Source organism: Manis pentadactyla, chromosome 4 (assembly GCF_030020395.1).
Source record: "Manis pentadactyla isolate mManPen7 chromosome 4, mManPen7.hap1, whole genome shotgun sequence".
Lineage (NCBI taxonomy): Eukaryota > Metazoa > Chordata > Mammalia > Pholidota > Manidae > Manis > Manis pentadactyla.
Genome location: NC_080022.1, coordinates 15,623,181 through 15,640,445, shown reverse-complemented (window position 1 = coordinate 15,640,445; position 17,265 = coordinate 15,623,181). Strand labels below are relative to the sequence as shown.

General features: G+C 54.7%; 1 protein-coding gene across 2 annotated transcripts in view; it reads right to left on the bottom strand.

The window, feature by feature from the left end:
• The window catches only part of ALPL (alkaline phosphatase, biomineralization associated), a 58,776-nt gene that overhangs the window by 1,117 nt on the left and 40,394 nt on the right, over positions 1-17,265 (bottom strand). For both annotated transcript variants that reach the window (XM_057499812.1, XM_036914561.2), the window contains exons 2-11: positions 15,896-16,075; positions 12,803-12,922; positions 12,342-12,457; positions 11,089-11,263; positions 10,178-10,353; positions 6,888-7,031; positions 4,988-5,057; positions 2,840-2,974; positions 644-835; positions 58-177 (exon numbers count right to left, since the gene is read on the bottom strand). In XM_057499812.1, the coding sequence (XP_057355795.1) occupies positions 58-177; positions 644-835; positions 2,840-2,974; positions 4,988-5,057; positions 6,888-7,031; positions 10,178-10,353; positions 11,089-11,263; positions 12,342-12,457; positions 12,803-12,922; positions 15,896-15,956 (1,309 nt within the window). In that variant the 5' untranslated portion in view covers positions 15,957-16,075. The remainder of the gene's footprint in view (positions 1-57; positions 178-643; positions 836-2,839; positions 2,975-4,987; positions 5,058-6,887; positions 7,032-10,177; positions 10,354-11,088; positions 11,264-12,341; positions 12,458-12,802; positions 12,923-15,895; positions 16,076-17,265) is intronic.

Sequence of the window (17,265 nt, the reverse complement as noted above, 5' to 3'; positions counted from 1 at the left end):
GGCCCATCCCCAAGGGCTGCCCTGCCCCCTCCCAGCCCTGGGGCTTGGTCGTCTCACCGTAGTCTACCACGGAGATGTTCTCTCGCTCGCTGCCCATCACCCTGAAGCCAGGCCCATTGCCATACAGGATGGCAGTGAAGGGCTTCCTGTCCATGTCACTCACCATGGGGGCCAGACCTACACAGGAGGCATTAGTCCAGACGTCATACTGGAGCACCAACATGAGTTCATCCCCGGGGCCCCAGCTTGGGAACCCCTGTGTGCCCCTGGAAACGCCACCCATGAGCCTCCTCCAGTAAGCTGTCTTCCAAACCTGGTTTACTTCCAGCCAACCAGCCCTCAATTTTCACCATGCCCACATCCCTCCCATCTGTCTGTCTGCCCATGTGTTCATCCATCCATTCCTCCATCCATCCTCATTCTTCTATCCAACCATGATCCAGGTAGGCAGCCACCTGCCCACCCAGGCACGCTCCCTCCATCCCCTCCTCCTGTAGCCCTCCGCCCATAAGTAATTTCCCCTCCCTACCCAGTTCTCACTGAGTCCTGCCCACGCCTGGCTCAGAGCTTGCAGGCTCGCCCACCCAACTCTTGCTCCTAGATGGGCAGGTCCTGGGAGCGCCTCCAATGGAAGCCCACCTACCAAAGATGGAGTTGCCTCGGTGGGTGTACCCGCCAAAGGTGAAGACGTGGGAGTGGTCAGCAGTGATAACGGTCAGTGTGTCTTCCGGGGAGGTCATGGAGCCCGCCAGCCCAATGGCCTGGTCCATCTCCACTGTCTCGTGCAGGGCCTGCTTGGCCTTGCTCTCGTGGTGCCCGTGGTCAATCCTACCTCCTTGAGATACCAAGGCAGAGGCTTGGGTGAGGGAGGAGGGAAGACCTGGACCTCCAGGCCTAACACACTGCTGCCGGACTGACCTTCCTTCAATGGGGAACTACCACTACCAGGTGTCGGGCACCACATGAGGCACTTTACACAGCCATTCCACCTTTATGGCTTGGGGAGGGCAAGCTGCTGGACCAAGGGCCCCAGGCACAGACAGCGCGACCCAGGATGTAAAGCAGATCCCTGACTGAAAAGCTTGGGCTCTTTCCATCACCCACACTTCTCCCAGTACCACCTCTTTAGCTGTTTGGAGGAGTCCCTGAAGACCTCGGTCAGGGAGGGGAGCCAGCATGACTGAGTGCCTGCCAGGTGCCAGGCATAACAAGCTGGTGTCTTGTTCCCCTTCACAATCCCAGGCAGGGATGGGTACGCTCAGCTCCACTTACAGATGCAGCAACTAAAACCTGGAGTTGAGGAAGTGATGCGCCCAAGGTGGGATTTGCTGGGACTTGAATACAGGGGTGACACCTTGTTTTTCCACCTCCACTCTGAATACATGCCCTCTGGGCAGAAGCACACTCAGAGTAACGAAAGCCCTTGGGGCCTACCCAGTGCCCAGGGCAGGCCTTCATCAAGGCCTGTTGAGGCGTGAATCTTGTGCCTCCTCCCCCAGGTGAGTGCAGGAGGCTTACAGGTCACAGCTGTCACCTGGGGGGGCCCCTCGCACCTGTAACAGGAGGAGGATGCCTGGGCGGGCACTCCTGGCTGAGGGTCTGGAGCCCGGGCACCTGGCCACCCTCCCTTCCCACTAGCTGAGCCTCATCCTCTGGCCTGGCGGTCTGGCTGGGTGTGTCCTCCCTTTGTTGTGCGTCTTGGAACGGTCACAAAGAGGCCCGCTTCCAGGGGAGCCCACTCTCAGCGCTGCTGGTTCCTGGCTGGGTCTTTGGCGTCAGAGGCCTGTTCCAGGCCAGGCTGAGACAGCCGCGCTTGAGAAGGAACCCCAGGGTTTGGCAAGAAAGCAGACAAACTGAACCGGTGGCCACTGGCCTCTGGGAGGTGGAGGGGCGTGAGCGCGTGCGTATGTGTGTATGAGTAGAGCACGCAGAGCTGTGAGGCCACATCAGAAGCCGCAGAAGACAATGGCTGTTAGAATTTTGGAAGATTCTGGAAACTTTATCACTTCCTCATGCTTCCTATTGTTATTGACTTCGCTATTGTGTAATCATAATTATAATAATAGAAACACTCAGGATTTATTCTCTGCTGGGCTGTGTTCCAAGTACTTTATGTCTTTAACTCAGTGGATGCTAATAAGCCTCCTATGACTATTTTTGGCCTCATTTTAGGGACAGGTACGCGTAGAGGTCATACAGCCAGCGGATGGCAGCCCTGGGACAAGAACCCGAATCTGCCTCCAGGGCCTTGCAACAGTGCCGGGAAGCCCAGTGAGAAATGGTATACAGCAAGCCAACTCCCAGAGAGCCTGGCCCTCTGTCTGAGGGACCCCAAGACATCCCAGAGCCTGTCCTGGGCCTGCTCCCCTCAGGCATACGATTCATGAATCCGATCTTGGCCCCACGTGTGCCTAGTAAACAACAGCAAATGCCTGCTGTCCAGCTGTGAGAGCTCCAGCAGGCCAACGGGCATCTGCAGAGGGCCCTGCAGAGCCCAGCCAGGCGGCTGCTCAGAGCACAGATGTCTACCCGTGCCTGCTGATTCGTCTTTGAGGAGGAATGAAGCTAAGGAGGCCGCCCAAAGAAGACACCCACCTCCTCTCCCAGGAAGCCTTCCTGGACGAGTGAGCTGGATACGCCATCTCTGTGCCCAAGGAGAAAGCTTTTTGGGCTGGGAGTTTCAACACCATGCACAACACATCTTTTCTGAAGGAATATTCCCCTCACCCCAGAGCTGGACAGTTGTCTTCAGGAGCTGGACCACACCGACCCCTGAGGCCAGGGCTGTGTATGGAGAAGCTCCCAGGCAGCAGCCCTGTAGCCAGGCCGGGACCCCTACCTTCTACCAGCAAAAAGAAGCCCTTGGGGTTTTTGCTCAGGATCTTGATGGCCGTCTCCACCATTTCGGAGAGCGACGGGTCCGTCACGTTGTTCCTGTTCAGCTCGTACTGCAGATCCCCAGGCTCAAAGAGACCTGGGGAGGACAGGGAGGACATGGAGCGGGGAGGAGAGCTCGGGACCCTGCCAGGAGGGCCTCCAAGGAACCTGGTGTGTCCCCGGTAGCACGGGCTCCCCATGCGGAAGCTGGGGTGGAGGAAGGAGAGGACCACGCCCCGGGCTCTGGGGGGCAGCTGGGGTATTTATATGTCATTCACAGGCCGGTCTGAAGGACAGTGCCCCGTGCAGTGAAATAGCATGTTTGGGGTCACGGCCCCTTGTGTTTGCTGAGCTTGGTTTTCTCTTATAGTGATCCATTCTCTGCCCATACCACAGGTTCCACGTGAATCAGGGTGGCGTTTCTGGTCCTGGATGGCCTTCCAGAGCACCCTGCCCCTTCTTGAGAGTGTGTGCAGTGGAACAAGAACTCCAATGAACAGAGCGCTCACCTGTGTCATTCTCAGTGCGTAGGAAGCACATGGGCACAGCCTCCAAGATACCTCCTGGAATTCATGCCCTCATATGCCCCCCAAACACACTGGCTAGGACTAGCCTGTGTATCCTGTAGAATACTGTGGAGGTGACAGTATGTGACTCCAGGCCAGAACATTATGCATACTCTTAGATTTCTGGAGGAAGCCAGCTGCCATGAAGTGAGAACATTCCAGCAGGTCTAAGGAGAGATCCATGTGGCAAGGAACCAAGGCCTCCTGCCAACAGTCTGCACCAACTTGCTGGTCATGTGAGCAAGCCACCTTGGAAGGCCCAGCCCCAGTCAGGGCTTCAGATGACTGCGACCTCAGGAGAGCCTCACTTCAGCCACTCCCAAATCCCTGACCCAAAGAAACCATGTTAATAAATGTTTACTCTTGCTGTAAACTTGTGTAAAGTTTGGGGATAACTTGTTATGCAGCAAGAGGTAACTTATGCAATGCCTTCCTTAGCTCATCTGTCCTAATGACAACCCTAAGGTAGGCCCTATCATTATGCCCATTTCTTTTTTCAATTGAGAAAAAAATTTATTGGATCTGTCAATCATTCAAAAATTTTAAAAATTTTTATACAGCAAGTCTTAATAGACATTCTCTTCTATCCATATGGAACACACAATTTTATAATATCTGAAAAAATGGTGTCATGCCAATTTATTATAGAAGAGTCATTATTTCCATTTATAGAAGAGAAAACTGAGGCACAGAGGGGAAAGCTCTTCCCCAAGGTTGCACAGTTCATGGGTAGTGAAGTGGGATTTGAACCCAGTACTCTGATTCTGGGATCCATGAGTGGAACAGTCATGCTAAGAGGATACCTGCACAGCCTGTGTGTGGTATGGGGTGGGTACCCAGGCAAGCAAGGGGCTGGTACAAGTGAGTGATTGAGTGAGTGTGTGTGTGTGTGTGGTGGTGCTGGTGCTGGTGGAGGGGTGGGAGAATCCTCCAGGTACCCAGCTCTGAGCCCATAATCTCCAAAGACACACCCAGATCAAGATTTAAACTTATTTAAAGTTTGGGGATAACTTGTTATGCTGGGCTCAACAGCCAGGTGGGAAAGAGGATCCAGATGTCTGCTCAGTGGTGGTCAGCGTCTCTTCTACCAAGCCCAGAGCTTCCCCTGAGCTCCTTACCTGCTCCCCATTCCCTGGGGGCAACCCCCAGTCAAGACCAGCAGAGACAACCTGGCTGGTTTCTGCCCTGGCCACACAGGAACGCTGGTTCCAGGCCCCTGTCCCACCGCCTGGGATCTGTGTTAAGTCCCAGCTCCGGCCAAGGTTCCGTCATCTGGGCCATAGCTCTAATCAGCTGTGTGGCATGCCACCGGTCACTTCCCTTCTCCAAACTTCAGTTTCCCTTTGTGCTCAAGGGGGTTAGTCATCCTGCACAGCCAGATTTCAGGCCTCATTCTATGAGCCAGAACCCCTTCCTCACCCCTCCCAGATCCTGGAGCAGGAGATCAAAGGTGCCCAAGTAGGAGGGCAGGCTGAGGCCTTGCCCAGGACTCACAGCCCAGCCCAGAGCACCCAGCTGTGCTCCACTCCACCCCCTCCACTTACCCAAGAGGTAGTCCACGGTGTGGGGGTCCAGGGCCAGGAGTTCAGTGCGGTTCCAGACGTAGTGAGAGTGCTAGGAGGAAGTGCCTGTGTCAGCCACGCTGGGGCCGGGGGTGTCGTAAGGACCGATCCCAGCTGGTCTCAGAGGCTAGGGCATGCATTTGTTTCCTTCAGTTATTGAATAACCCCTCCACGAAGACCTCCCAGCCCTGTCTACAAGAACAAGTAGGCAATTCTGGTGCAAGGCGATGAGAATTCTGAGAGACCAGAGGGCACCGTGAAACCAGAGGCAGGATCAGGGAGGGCTTCCTGGTAGAGGTGATGTCCTAAGGGACCCTGGAGGCCAAGTAGGAACTGATCAGCCTGGGATCGGGAAGCAGAGTTCCAGGCAGCAGGAGGGATCGTGGGGCATGGGCTGTGTGTGTTCTGGCAGTTGTGTGAGGCAGGGAGGCAGCAAAGGCTTAGCTCTGCCCCGGGGACCCCATCTAAGAGAATGCTAAAGGAAGTGCTGCTTGCCCAGGCCAGGGAGGCCACAGGAGGACTTGTCTGTAGATGGCACCACTCGGGGCCTGGACTAGGGGTCCTGGCACTGCCAGGAATCAGCTGTGTGTCCTTAGGAGAGCCCCCTGCCTTCTCTGGACAATGGCACTGGGATCGGTGGTTTTCAAACCTCAGGGGTTGCTATGGGAAGGAGTGTGAGGTTAGGAAGGTGGGGCTCCCCTGCCCCACTTCAGTGGTTCTCCTGTTATCTCACTCAATTCTCATACCAGTCATATAAGGGAAGTGCCATTATTCCATTTTACAGACGAGGACACTGACACACAGGTGACACATAAGCGGTAAGAGTGAGACCGACTAGAACCCACTGTTAGGGTGTGTCTGCAGCAGGTATGGTCTCTGGGACCCACCGTGATGCCCTGTCTGGTCCAGTGGTGTGGGTCCTGTCCCTCACTCTTGGGGTCTAGACTGAGCTCCAAGGTGAGCACCCTGCCTGGACAAGAAGGATTAAGCACCGGACCCAGGTTCCACATAAAGGACCTGAGGCTGGGGGTGCAGTGTGCCTCTGGCCTGGGCCTGGAAGAGGCTCTGGCCCAGCCTGAGCTGACTCAGAGGAATGGAAAATGCTCACAGTGGTGCAGGCCTACCCACCAACCCTGTGGGCCATGGCCTGGCCCAGCCCCATCCCACCAGGCATCCCCAAGGGCCAGTCCCGGACCCTCAGAAACCCAACTCCGGAGTGACATCAAAGTGGCTGCCAGGCTGCTCCCCACTGTCTTCGACGCTGACCACAGTCATTTCCAGACCCCAGCTGTCCCAGGCCCAGTGGCCACCAGAGTGGCCCTTCCCAGGCTCCGGCCTCCCGCCCCCAGCACGTGCCCTTGCTCTGGCTAAAGCCAAGTCGCTGCAGAGAGGGCTCCGCCTCACACCCTGGCTCCCACGCTCCCCTCCCTGCCACCTCTGCTGTAAGATCCTCCCGGTCCTGCCTCCCTCCCTCCTTCCTCAGGGCTTCTCAGCCCCTCCTTTGTGGTCTGTCCCCTCTGGGTTCCTGTAAGTCCTGGGCCTCCCATCCAAGCAATGTTCTGCATTTCCTGATTCATCCTTTGGACCTCACACCCAGCCAGGGGCTCTGCACACAGCACGGGCCAAGGTGGACTGAATGTCCACGCAGGTTATTCCTCCGCCTACTTTCTGCCTCAGTGCCTGGCTCTCAGATGCCCTCTCCTGAAGGAAGGAATTGGGTGATCGCCTACTATGTGTCATTCATATCTGTTACAGCCATTTGAGCCCGTGGAGGGAAGAATTAAGACCCCCATTTTACAGAGGCCAAGACAGATCCAGAGAGGGGTCTCCCAGCCGCACCCTACAGGCTGGCCCTGCAGCCCCATGGCCCTGAATGGGCTACCTTGTGTCTTGGCTTGAAGCTCTTCCAGATGTCGATGAGGTTCAGGCCGTCCAGTCTTGTTCCCCTGGACTTCTCGTCCATCTTATGTTCCACATCAGTTCTATTCTTGGGGAACATGTATTTCCGACCACCTCCCATAATCACCTTAAGGGAACAGGAATCATTAGTACCCCAGGTTTCCAAGACCCACGTCCCAGAGCCCCCGTGGCTCCCTCCTGGAGGGCTGGGCTCCCGGCGGTCCTGGGGACGGTGTGGTATTTCTCTAGCTTGGTGAGTTCTGGGTTCAGTCCACGCTGCCTACCCTGAGCAGCTTGGGGAGGTGAAATCCCCCACTTTACCAGCTTGGGGAGGTGAAATCAGGGGGGACTGTGGTTTGGGGCTACTGATTACCTCCCCTGACCTGGCTTTCCAGAAGCCTGACACCTAACTCCCACGTGTGTAAGAACAATACCATCTCCTGGGTGCTCACGGCACATCGGGCACTAAGTGCTTCAGATACATTATCTTAGGCAACTTGATATCAAGGCCTCAAGGGAACTAGGTCCCCATTTTCCAAGTAAGGAAATGGGCACAGAAATGTGACTTCTTTCGCCCAAGGCCACACAGCTAGTAAAGAGCAGAGCCAGGATTCAAACCCAAGCCTTCTCCAACCTGGCACCGCGGCCCTGCTGCCTCCACGGAACCCACGACCAGGACTTCAAGAGCCTGCTCTTCCTACAGTGGGAGGCAGAATGCCCGCGGGTGAGAAGCCTCAGCCAGGGAAGTCGTGGGGCAGCCCAGCTGGGACCCTGGGCAAACAGCGGCCGGTGCTCACGTCTGTGTAGTCACCGCCAGGCTAATTTTACCCACCGCGGCTGGCATGCGGGGGCGGACAGACGCGGGACTATTTGTTTTCCTTGGGAGTCCTTGTTTGAAGTCCTGACTATTTTTAAAATGGGGCCAAGAGCATAACAGCCGCCGCCTGCGGTGACCACCACATTGCTGTCCTGCTGTCACCGCGGGCATCAGGCCAGGCCGCTGCCCCTGGCTGACACCTTGGGAGAGCAGTGCCCAGTACGGCTGGCCTCGGATCCTTGCCTAAGGGGCCTTCTCCACCGTCCACTCCATTCCCTTCCCTACTCAGAACCTAGGTTCTGTGGGGTGGAGAGGGAGCCAGGACTCCAGGCCGACAGCAGAGGTGGGGGAAGCGGCCCAGGACCAGCCCGCATCACGGGGACCTGGAAAGGTCCCGCCAGTGGGAGTCAGATGGGTTTGGAGCCAGATTCTATTCGTATTGACCAAGGGCTGGCACTTAACCTCTCGGAGCCTCAGTTTCCTTAACTATAAAATGGAAATCACACCCACCCACCGGACTGTCACAGGAGGAAATGCAGAATGCAGTGGGGCGGGGGTGCTCACTGCACAAGTGGTGGAGACCAGAGCCTTCCCTCGGAGGCAAGCTCCTCACCACCGGCTCCAGCCAGGGGCCCTGGGGGCAGGGCACCTGTGAGGGGCAGAGGGAGCAGGGGACCCCGGGTCACTGGCCCCTTGTGCCCCCACCTTGTTCCCACAGAACATAACCCCTTGCCATTTTCAGAGTGGAAAATGAAGCCCCCAATCTTCTTGCCTGGAGCCTCATCATCTCCAGCCCTGGCAGGGACTTCACACACTCATTAAACTCCCAAATAACAGACTTGCTGTTTGGCTTTGGGGTTTGGGTTTGTGTCTTTTTCTCTATTTTTTTTAGCAAAAGATATTTATTTTCAGGGCAGACACCAGGATTTTTGTTTCATGTGCGGCCTGGGGGCTGAGGGTCTTTGGGGTGGTGAGACAGGAACAGACAGGGGAGAAGAGGCAAATAAGAGAAGGCGGCACCCTTGCCTGGCCCCCCTCCTCTCTCATGCCCTTGCTTGTCCTCCGTGGCCACCGAGGTCCCCCGTCCCTGCCATCTGCCCCTTCCTTTAAGCTCCTATCCCCCTTTCAGGCCACTCCCTTTAAATCCCTCTGAACAGCAGCGCCGTAATTACACCCTATGCGTGTACAACCAATGTTCTCATGTCCATGACCTCATCTCAGCCTGCCGTGGTCCTGGGGGGGAAGGAGAACAAGTGGGGCTCTCTGTTCTTGTTGTCCAGGAGGGGAAACAGAGGTTCAGGGAAGGAAAGGAATTTGCCCCAGGACACATCAGTTGGAGGAAAATCAGGATGATGTCTTTGCCTCAGATATATGCTCACAAGGAGGGTCAACAGGGCAGTTTGTCCCCCAAAAGAGAGCACTCAGCCCACTGCTGGGAAAAGGGAAGTCATGACTTGGTGGAGGGTCAGAAGCTGGGAGAATTCCATGGGAGGCAGATGGCAGGTCTGGGAGCCGGCGAGTCCATCTAGTGGGGGTAGAAACTGGTGAGGCGGGGAGTGCGGACCTGGGGGCTTACTGAGCCTCACTGAACCACCATCCTAAGTTCAGGGGGGCAGTGCCCTTACCCCCTCACCAGCCCCCAGCAGTAGGTGGTAAGAGCCTGAAAAAGGAACAAGCCAGAGGCTCTCATTTAAGAACAGAGCAGGGGCCCATCTGAGCCCCAGGTGGATAACATCCGGGCTGCACATGGGCGCCCGCATACATGAGCCTGCTACGTACGCTGTGGTGGGTGCCTGCGTTTCAGGCAGGGATATGTGGCTCACGAACAAATGCTACCACTTTCTAAGCACCCACTGGGTGTCAGGCACTGTACCAAAATCTACAGGGACTCTTTTATTTGTATCTTATGATGGGCTTACAAGATAAGTATGTTTCACAAAGGAGTTGTAAAAAGGAAGGCTCTGAGAAGTTAAGCAACTGGTCCAAGGTCACACAGCTGGCAAACAGCATGGTAAGAATTTGAACCGAGAAAGTTTCAAAAAGAGAGCTGACACTAACTAACCACTGTCCACACTTTTCTCTGAGCAGGCTGGGACACCTGCCTGTCTGTGCACATGGGAATGTGCAGAGCTGGTACTCCCCTCAGACGGCCACCGGGCCACCATGTCACCCCCACCTCCCCACGCTTGGTGGGGGAAACTTAGCACCACTTATTACGGAATAATCCCTGGGTGCCTAGTTTTTGAGGCACGGTGGAGGCCACATAAGAGTTTATCCCTCAGCTCCACCCTGGAGAAATCCTACAGTGCCTCCCTGCCCCAGCCACAAATCCCCCAGTGGGCTGGGAGCCCTCCCAGGAGTGTGGGGGGGCCAGCCTCATCCTGATGCCTCAGGCCCGTCAGAGGACCTGCCTCACAAGCCCGTCTGTCCCCCTCTGGCCGCACCCCCATACTTGCCTCAATGTCCTTGATGTTATGCATGAGCTGGTAGGCGATGTCCTTGCAGCCCTGGCTCAGGGCCTCTGGGGGCATCTCGTTGTCTGAGTACCAGTCTCGGTCAGCAGAGTGGGCGTAGGCGGCGCTGGGGGTGGCGTGGTTCACTCGTGTGGTGGTCACAATGCCCACAGATTTCCCTGGGGTGTGGGGGAGGACGGGCCGGCTTTGTCCCTCCCTCTCCCAGCTAAAGACTGGCCTCCCGTCAGCTCCACCGACTGCCTGGGCCTCAGTCTCTGCACTGTATTAAAGCATGAGGTGGGTGGTGGGGTGGCTTCCAAGCATCCTGGCAGCTCAGACCCTCTGCTTCTGTGACCCTCCCACCTCCCGAGAGCCCTTGAGCTGAGAGCACTTGGGCTGCAATCCCCCTCCATCAAGGGCCCCCCCAGAGCCCCACCACTGCAGAAGCCCCAGGTGTCCTGCCAGAACACAGGGGCACCTCCTCAGGGCTCTCCGGGTGTGCTTCTGTCACCTGTCAGCCAGCCTCACACCCCAACTGCAGGTTCCCGGGGGATGGACCTGGGCCTCCCAATTCTGAGGCGGAAGGAAGGAGGAGGCACTTACTAACTCCCAAGGGGCTAGCACGGGGCTAGGCCCTTACCTTCCTCACACCAAACCTGTGAGGGGGCTATGTTTCCATGCCCATTTTATAGGCAAAAAACAGACCCAGGGCAATGAGAGCCCACATAAACTGCTAGCCTGCCCTGTGTCACGGAAGGGATTCCATGAGTACTTCACAGATATCCAGAACATCAGAGCTCAAACAGCTCTGGAGAGCCTACCTTTTCTATGCCATCCCCATTACTCAGTCAGAAAGACTGAGGCCCAGACAGGTCACAGAGCCGGGCCCCTCTCCCGCCGCCACCTCCACTCACCAGCCTCCTTGGCCCAGCGCAGGATGGAGGTGACCTCGTTCCCCTGCGTGGTGTTGCACTGGCCCCGCTGCACCGCTGCGCTTACCCCCAAGGTGCCCTCGTTGGCCTTCACCCCGCACAAGTAGGCAGTGCCGGTCCCTGCACTGTCGGGGACCTGGGCGTCGGTGTTGTATGTCTGCGGTGGAAAGCAGAGTCAGGAGCTGGCCGCGGCACCTGGGCTGTCGGTGACACAGAGGGGCCTCCTGCAGCCCACCGAGGCCGCCCCAGAGCCACACTATGAGCTTGCTGCCTGCTGCCTGCATCCGCTCCTTGTGCCCTGGCAGCCAGGGCAGCGGGAAGGGGCAGTAGGCAAATCTCCAGAGCATGTGGCCAAGGAGTAGGGCTGGGTCAGCTCAGGTCCCTCCCTAGGTCTGGAGCTACAGGAACTGGCAAGGGGGAACGTGAGTCCGGGATGGGGGAGAGGGAGGGGGGCGGTTCTTGAAGGTGGGGAGGGGCTGGGGAAAGAGAAAGGCAGGGGGGAGCAGGGTCTGGAATGGGGACATGGGAAGGCCCCCATTCAGACCTCTAGCAGAGACCCTGAAATTACCTGCCTGCGTCCCTTCCCCAGCAGCCTGAAGCTCTTTGACGGTACAGAAAACACTACAGTCCCTGCTATTGCCGAAGATATGTCAGCCCAGGGCCTGACCCAGGGTGTCTAGAGGATCTTTAGTACCTATTACCACCACCACCACCACCACCAGCCAGAAGCAATGGCTTGCACTTTACATCAGTAATCGCATTAATTTCCAGAAGAGCTTGGGAGAGAATAAACGCAAAGACCACACGCAGAGTGTGTACTGTGTGATTTCGTTGGTCCCAGGTCCAAAGGCAGGAGCTGCTAGTCTGTGTGGTAGAAGTCAGGCGCGTGGGGGGGAGCACAGGACTGGAGGGGGTTTGAGGGGACCTCTGGCTTTTCTCGCGTTCAGCTTCCCGACTGGGATGCTGGTTATAAGACATGCAGTTTCTGAAAACTGAAGCTTACTACGCTTGTGCACTCCTGTCTGCGGATGCTATACTTCAGTAGATGTTTACATCAATGAGCTAAAACCCTCAAGTTAAAACCTTCGGGAAGCAGCTGCTGCTGTCTTCATTTCCCAGTGGAACCCCAGTGATGCCAGGAGGGCTGCCCACCCTACCAGCAGGCCTGAGAGGCCTAGCAGATGCCCTCCACCTGCCTTTTCTGCCATTCTGAGAGGTGGGAGGCTGGGGCTCACCTTGGAGAGCGCCACGTACGGGAACTTGTCCATCTCCAGCCTGGTCTCCTCCCCAGGGCTGTGGTGCAGCTGACCCTTGAGGATGCGGGCGGCTGTCACGGTGGAGACGCCCATTCCTGAGTGGGAGGGAGGCAGGGTGGGGGTGCTCAGTCTCTCGCACCCCCCACCTCTCCCATCAGCCCTCTCAGCACCCACAGCTTTCTAGTTTGATGCCAAGGCAGGCTGGGCAGTGGGCACCAGAGCATGGCTCTGTCCGTGTGTCTGGGTGGCCTCTCTTTTCCCTTCTCTCCCCAGACCCTTAGGGTACCACCTGACAGGAAAGACCTCTTGGGCCCCATCCTCTTTAATGTGCCCCCCAAAGCCCCAGGCTCTTCAACACAGTCTCCCTCACCTCTGCCAGGCTCCCTGGGCCCCTCCCGAGGCGCCCTCATCCAGCCCCTCCCTCAGGCCCCAGGCCTCACCATCTCCCAGGAACAGGATGACATTTTTAGCCACATTGGTATTGAGATTCTGAAGCCTCAGGGCATTTCTCAGGGTCTGCTGAGCTTGGTCCCTCCAGTACTTGGGGTCTTTCTCTTTCTCTGCACAGAGAGGTAGTTATTTGGCAGGGGGTGGGGACAGCTTCCCAGACCTCAAGGGGGAAGCAGAAGGTGCCCATCTCAGGCAGCGGGTCCCGGGGCTTGTAAACATACAGCAGTCTAATCCTCCAACCCCGTGGGCTGTGGGTCTCCTCCCCAGGTCTCAGACGGAAGAAAGAAGGCTCAGAGACAGCAAGCACCTCATCCAAGCCCACACAGTTCTGGTGGCGCTGGCCTGCACACCAAAGCCCACGCTCTTTCCTTCCACCTGGTGGACAGACATTCTGGTAAGGCAGCAAATGAGCTGTGCTGGCATCATTAGGAGAGTAATGTTCAGCCTATTCAAAAGAACAAACTACTTCCAACGGCAGGAGTCCCCAGACATATTTAGCCATCAGTTATAAAGTTGATTTGGCTTATTCATTACACTGGGTTCAGCAGGAACCTGACTCAGCCATGAGGTTAATAGCCCTGGTGGAGAGCAAGACTTGCCTTTTGTTTAAGGTATCAAATTTCAAACAGCCACACACAATCTCACTCCTATTAAAATACATTAGCAAAGAGGACGTACTGTGCCCTAATCTTGAAGAGAATTGGGAACCACGAATGCTCCCCTTCCCTTTCTTGCCCAGTAGACAATTCCCCAGTAGAAAGACCACACAACAGTGCCTGACAGCCCACAGCTGTGCCAAGTCCTAGCTCTGCGGACGAGTTACCTCCCTGGGCCTCAATTTCCTCCCCTGTCAAGTACAGCTGTTCGTACATTATGAACACTGGATTAGATGAGGCAAATGACAGAGAGGCCAACCCCTACTGCTAACTCCAAACCAGACCTGGGACCCCTTTTTCTTGCAAGCACAGGCCTGGCACCCTTGTCCACCACTTCCTCCCTGGCAGAGCCCCCAGCTGGAGTCTAGAGGACCAGCCAGCTGCGTGCCTTTAGACAAGTTCCTTCCACTCAGTTTCTGGGCCCAGGAAAATGGGAGAACATAGCTACCAACAGGCAGTGTCAGGATTAAATGAGATCAGGTCTAGGCAAGTGCCCTGGGCCAGCGTTGTGACTGGGGATCTCAGCGGCCCAGGGCTAGTTCGCATCCTTCCTGCCCCTCCCCACACATACCACAGGGGCAAGACTTTGCTCAAGGAGTTGGGCCATTTGGGTGCCATACAGGTGGTTGATGAACTTCTGCTCATCCTGACCTCCTACAGCCTGCCCTCCACCCCCACAGCTTGGCACCCCAGGGCTGGGCTAACATCCGTCTGGGGCTCCTCAGCAGGAGAGGGTACCCTTTGCCAGGTCCCCACTGTGTTCGCTCCCTGCGAGACTGGGAGGCTGGAAAGAGCAGAGCGCTGTCTTTTTCACCAGAGCTGATGGCTTTGGGACTGCTGAGTATCAGGAGGCCACTGTTTCTGGAGGCCATTAAATGACACGCACAGATGCTCGTGATACAATGCTAAGTCGGTATGTACTGTTTGATTCCAGTTATGTTAAGTTCAAAACAGGCAGAACTAGTCCCTGGTGGCAGGACTAAGCCTAGCCACTTCCTTGGGCCTGGGGGCTGGAGCTGGTTAGGAGGGGCGGAGAAAAGCCTTTGGTGGTCTATGACTGGAAATGTGTCTTGATTTGGGTGGTGTTTACATATGTACACAAATATATAAAAACTCATCAAGCTGTACATTTAGGAGTCGCAGCCCACTCTCCTGTAAGTTATACCTAATTAGAAAGAAAAAGAAAATGTAATACCACTACAACACCCACCAGAATGGCTAAAATGAAACATATCAAAATATGGCTGAAAATTTGAACATTTCTCATTTTGTGGCCTTTCCGTCTTTTCACTCTTCTCATCCAGCTGCTCACCTTTCAGCAGGTGGATGGTGAATGCTGAACAAGCAGGATCTTGGTCCCAGAGCGACCCTGGATCCCCAAGGACACATGCCAAGAGGCACAATGGGACCCAAGGCAGGAACGGCTTGGGAACCAGGCAGCTCAGTGTCTATCCCCAGCTCTGCTGCTGATCTGGGAAGGGCTGATCCCTTCTCTGCACCCCAACTGCCTCATCTGTTGAAATATATTCTTCCAAAGAGCACCTGCTATAGGCCTGACCATAACTATCAGGAGGAGGAATCATCTCCACTGAATGGATAGAGAAATTAAGACTCAGGGACAGCAGCTGGGATCTTCCAGAAAAGGAAGGCGCTCCTCTTCCACAACAGACACTGAAATGCTAAAAAAGTACGAACAGTCAAAAACACTACAGAGCTTGAAGAAGGAAGAAAAGAAGGAAGGGAAATCCCTGGGAGGCAGAAATTCAGAGGGAATGAAAACCAGAGATGGTGAGGGACACTTGGGGCATCAGGCCAGATACAGATTGAGGCTGGTAAGGGGCATGTTCTGCCTCGGAGCTGAGGTAGGGATGGGGAGACAAAGTCCAGCATGAGAACTGGGAACTCGATTCCAAATCTGAGCCAGGTCTAAGTACAGGGTTTGAATTTCTAATCGAAGAACCAAAACCAGATATTAACATAAAAACTTGTCTGGATTTAGCTGAAGAATCAAACACAATACTGCACTGTAGAAACACTTCCATGAGTCTCCAACAGGAAACAAAAAACAAAACTCTTGGTGAAGTTGAATTCACAAGCAAGAATTAAAAACCACTAGGAAATGTGTTACCATGAGGGAGAGAGGGAAGTGGACAAAATCAAGAGTTGAAAGAGTTTATGGAATAAGTTATACTTCAGATGATTAGAGGTGAGAGAATAGAAACCCCAATTAAAGAACAGAGAAATAAATGAAGGGAAAGAGTTGCCTACCCAATGCCAGCACATGCCGGAGCAGAGCTGAGATTTCCTGCTCTGAACATGTTTCCAGGTCTTAAATACTTTGGATTATTCTATGACACTGAATGTAGACATTGCTCTCATCCTATCCCATCAGCTCTCCCCACCCTCCGCCTGTGCCCTGAGTCCTACCTGGCACCAAGGAGCTAGCGAGGCAGGTGCCAAAGGCCAGCAGTAAGAATGGTGAGATCATGATAAACTCCAAGACCTGATTTCTCTCTGGATCCCAGAGGTATGATGGACGGTTGGAGGCGGTGGGGGGAGGCAGAGGTGGTGTGTAGCAGTGGTCAGCCGTTAACTGATGTTCCAATCCTGGATGTTGAACAAACAAACAAACAAACAAAAAGACACGTGGACCACAGCTCAAGAGCTCTTAGCTTACTTGTTTGTTGATTCATTCATTAACTGTTGAGCACTTACTATAGCCCAGGCACGGGCTGGGCACTGGGACGGTGGTCCCTTCCTCAGGAAGCTTAATCACACAATAGCCCCTTCCCAAGTGAACCCCCATTTTCAACCCATTTGAAACCCAGAACCCACCAGAGTTCAGTCTTTCTGTGTAGCGCTTCTCAAACTGCAGCGTGCATCAGGCGTCTGCCAGAAGGCCTGTCAAAATAGATTCCAATACTCACCTCCCTTCCCTCCCACAGGGACTCACTGTTTCTAACAAGCTCCCAGGCCCTGCTGCTCCTGCACCACACCTGTGAAGCAATGTTCTAGAACACCAGTCTTCATTTTTCACTTACCTGTGTCCCACACACATCAGGGACAAAACAGAGTCCACCCTTTCTTACAGGGACACCTATATTTGCTACATTTAACCCTGTAAGAGCTTGCCACTTACGGTCGAGAGATATAAAATCTGTAGGAGTGACATACAGGCAAAGATCGGCTGGTAAGACTGCCCATTTCTGGGTAGCGACATTTCAGATGACCCTGATTATATTCTTTGATCATCTTTCCTGCATTTCCCAAATGTCTTCTGTGTTGAGATATTGCCTTTGTTTTTAAAATGTTATTTAAAAAAAAAAAAAAGATGGTAAGGAAATACACCAAAATGTTAACTGTGATTTTCTTGGGCAGGACTGTGAATGATTTTCATTTTATTTATTTTTGAATTTCCTAAGTTGCCTAAGACAAGCACTTATTAATGGCATAAGAATATTTTTAAAGTGCGGCCATTGTGTTGGGATCATGGGGATAACCCCTTTGGCAGCTGAGAGATGTACTGACCTTGTTGTGTATAAATGTTGCTAGAAGATGAAAAACATTAAAGGGCCAGAGTCCCACAGGGAAACACTTCCACCAAAACCTGGGTAAAAATGATTATTCCGTTTGTGGCGGGGAATGGCCATGAGGCACACTACCACTGGGGTGTCATGAGAAGAAACCCCTCCACCACTGGAAAAAGTAATCTGATTCAACCTCAGAAACTTGCAGGCTGCCCTCCACAGCCCAGGGGCGAGGGCTGGCCGGCACTCCCTCGCACAAACACCCACCAA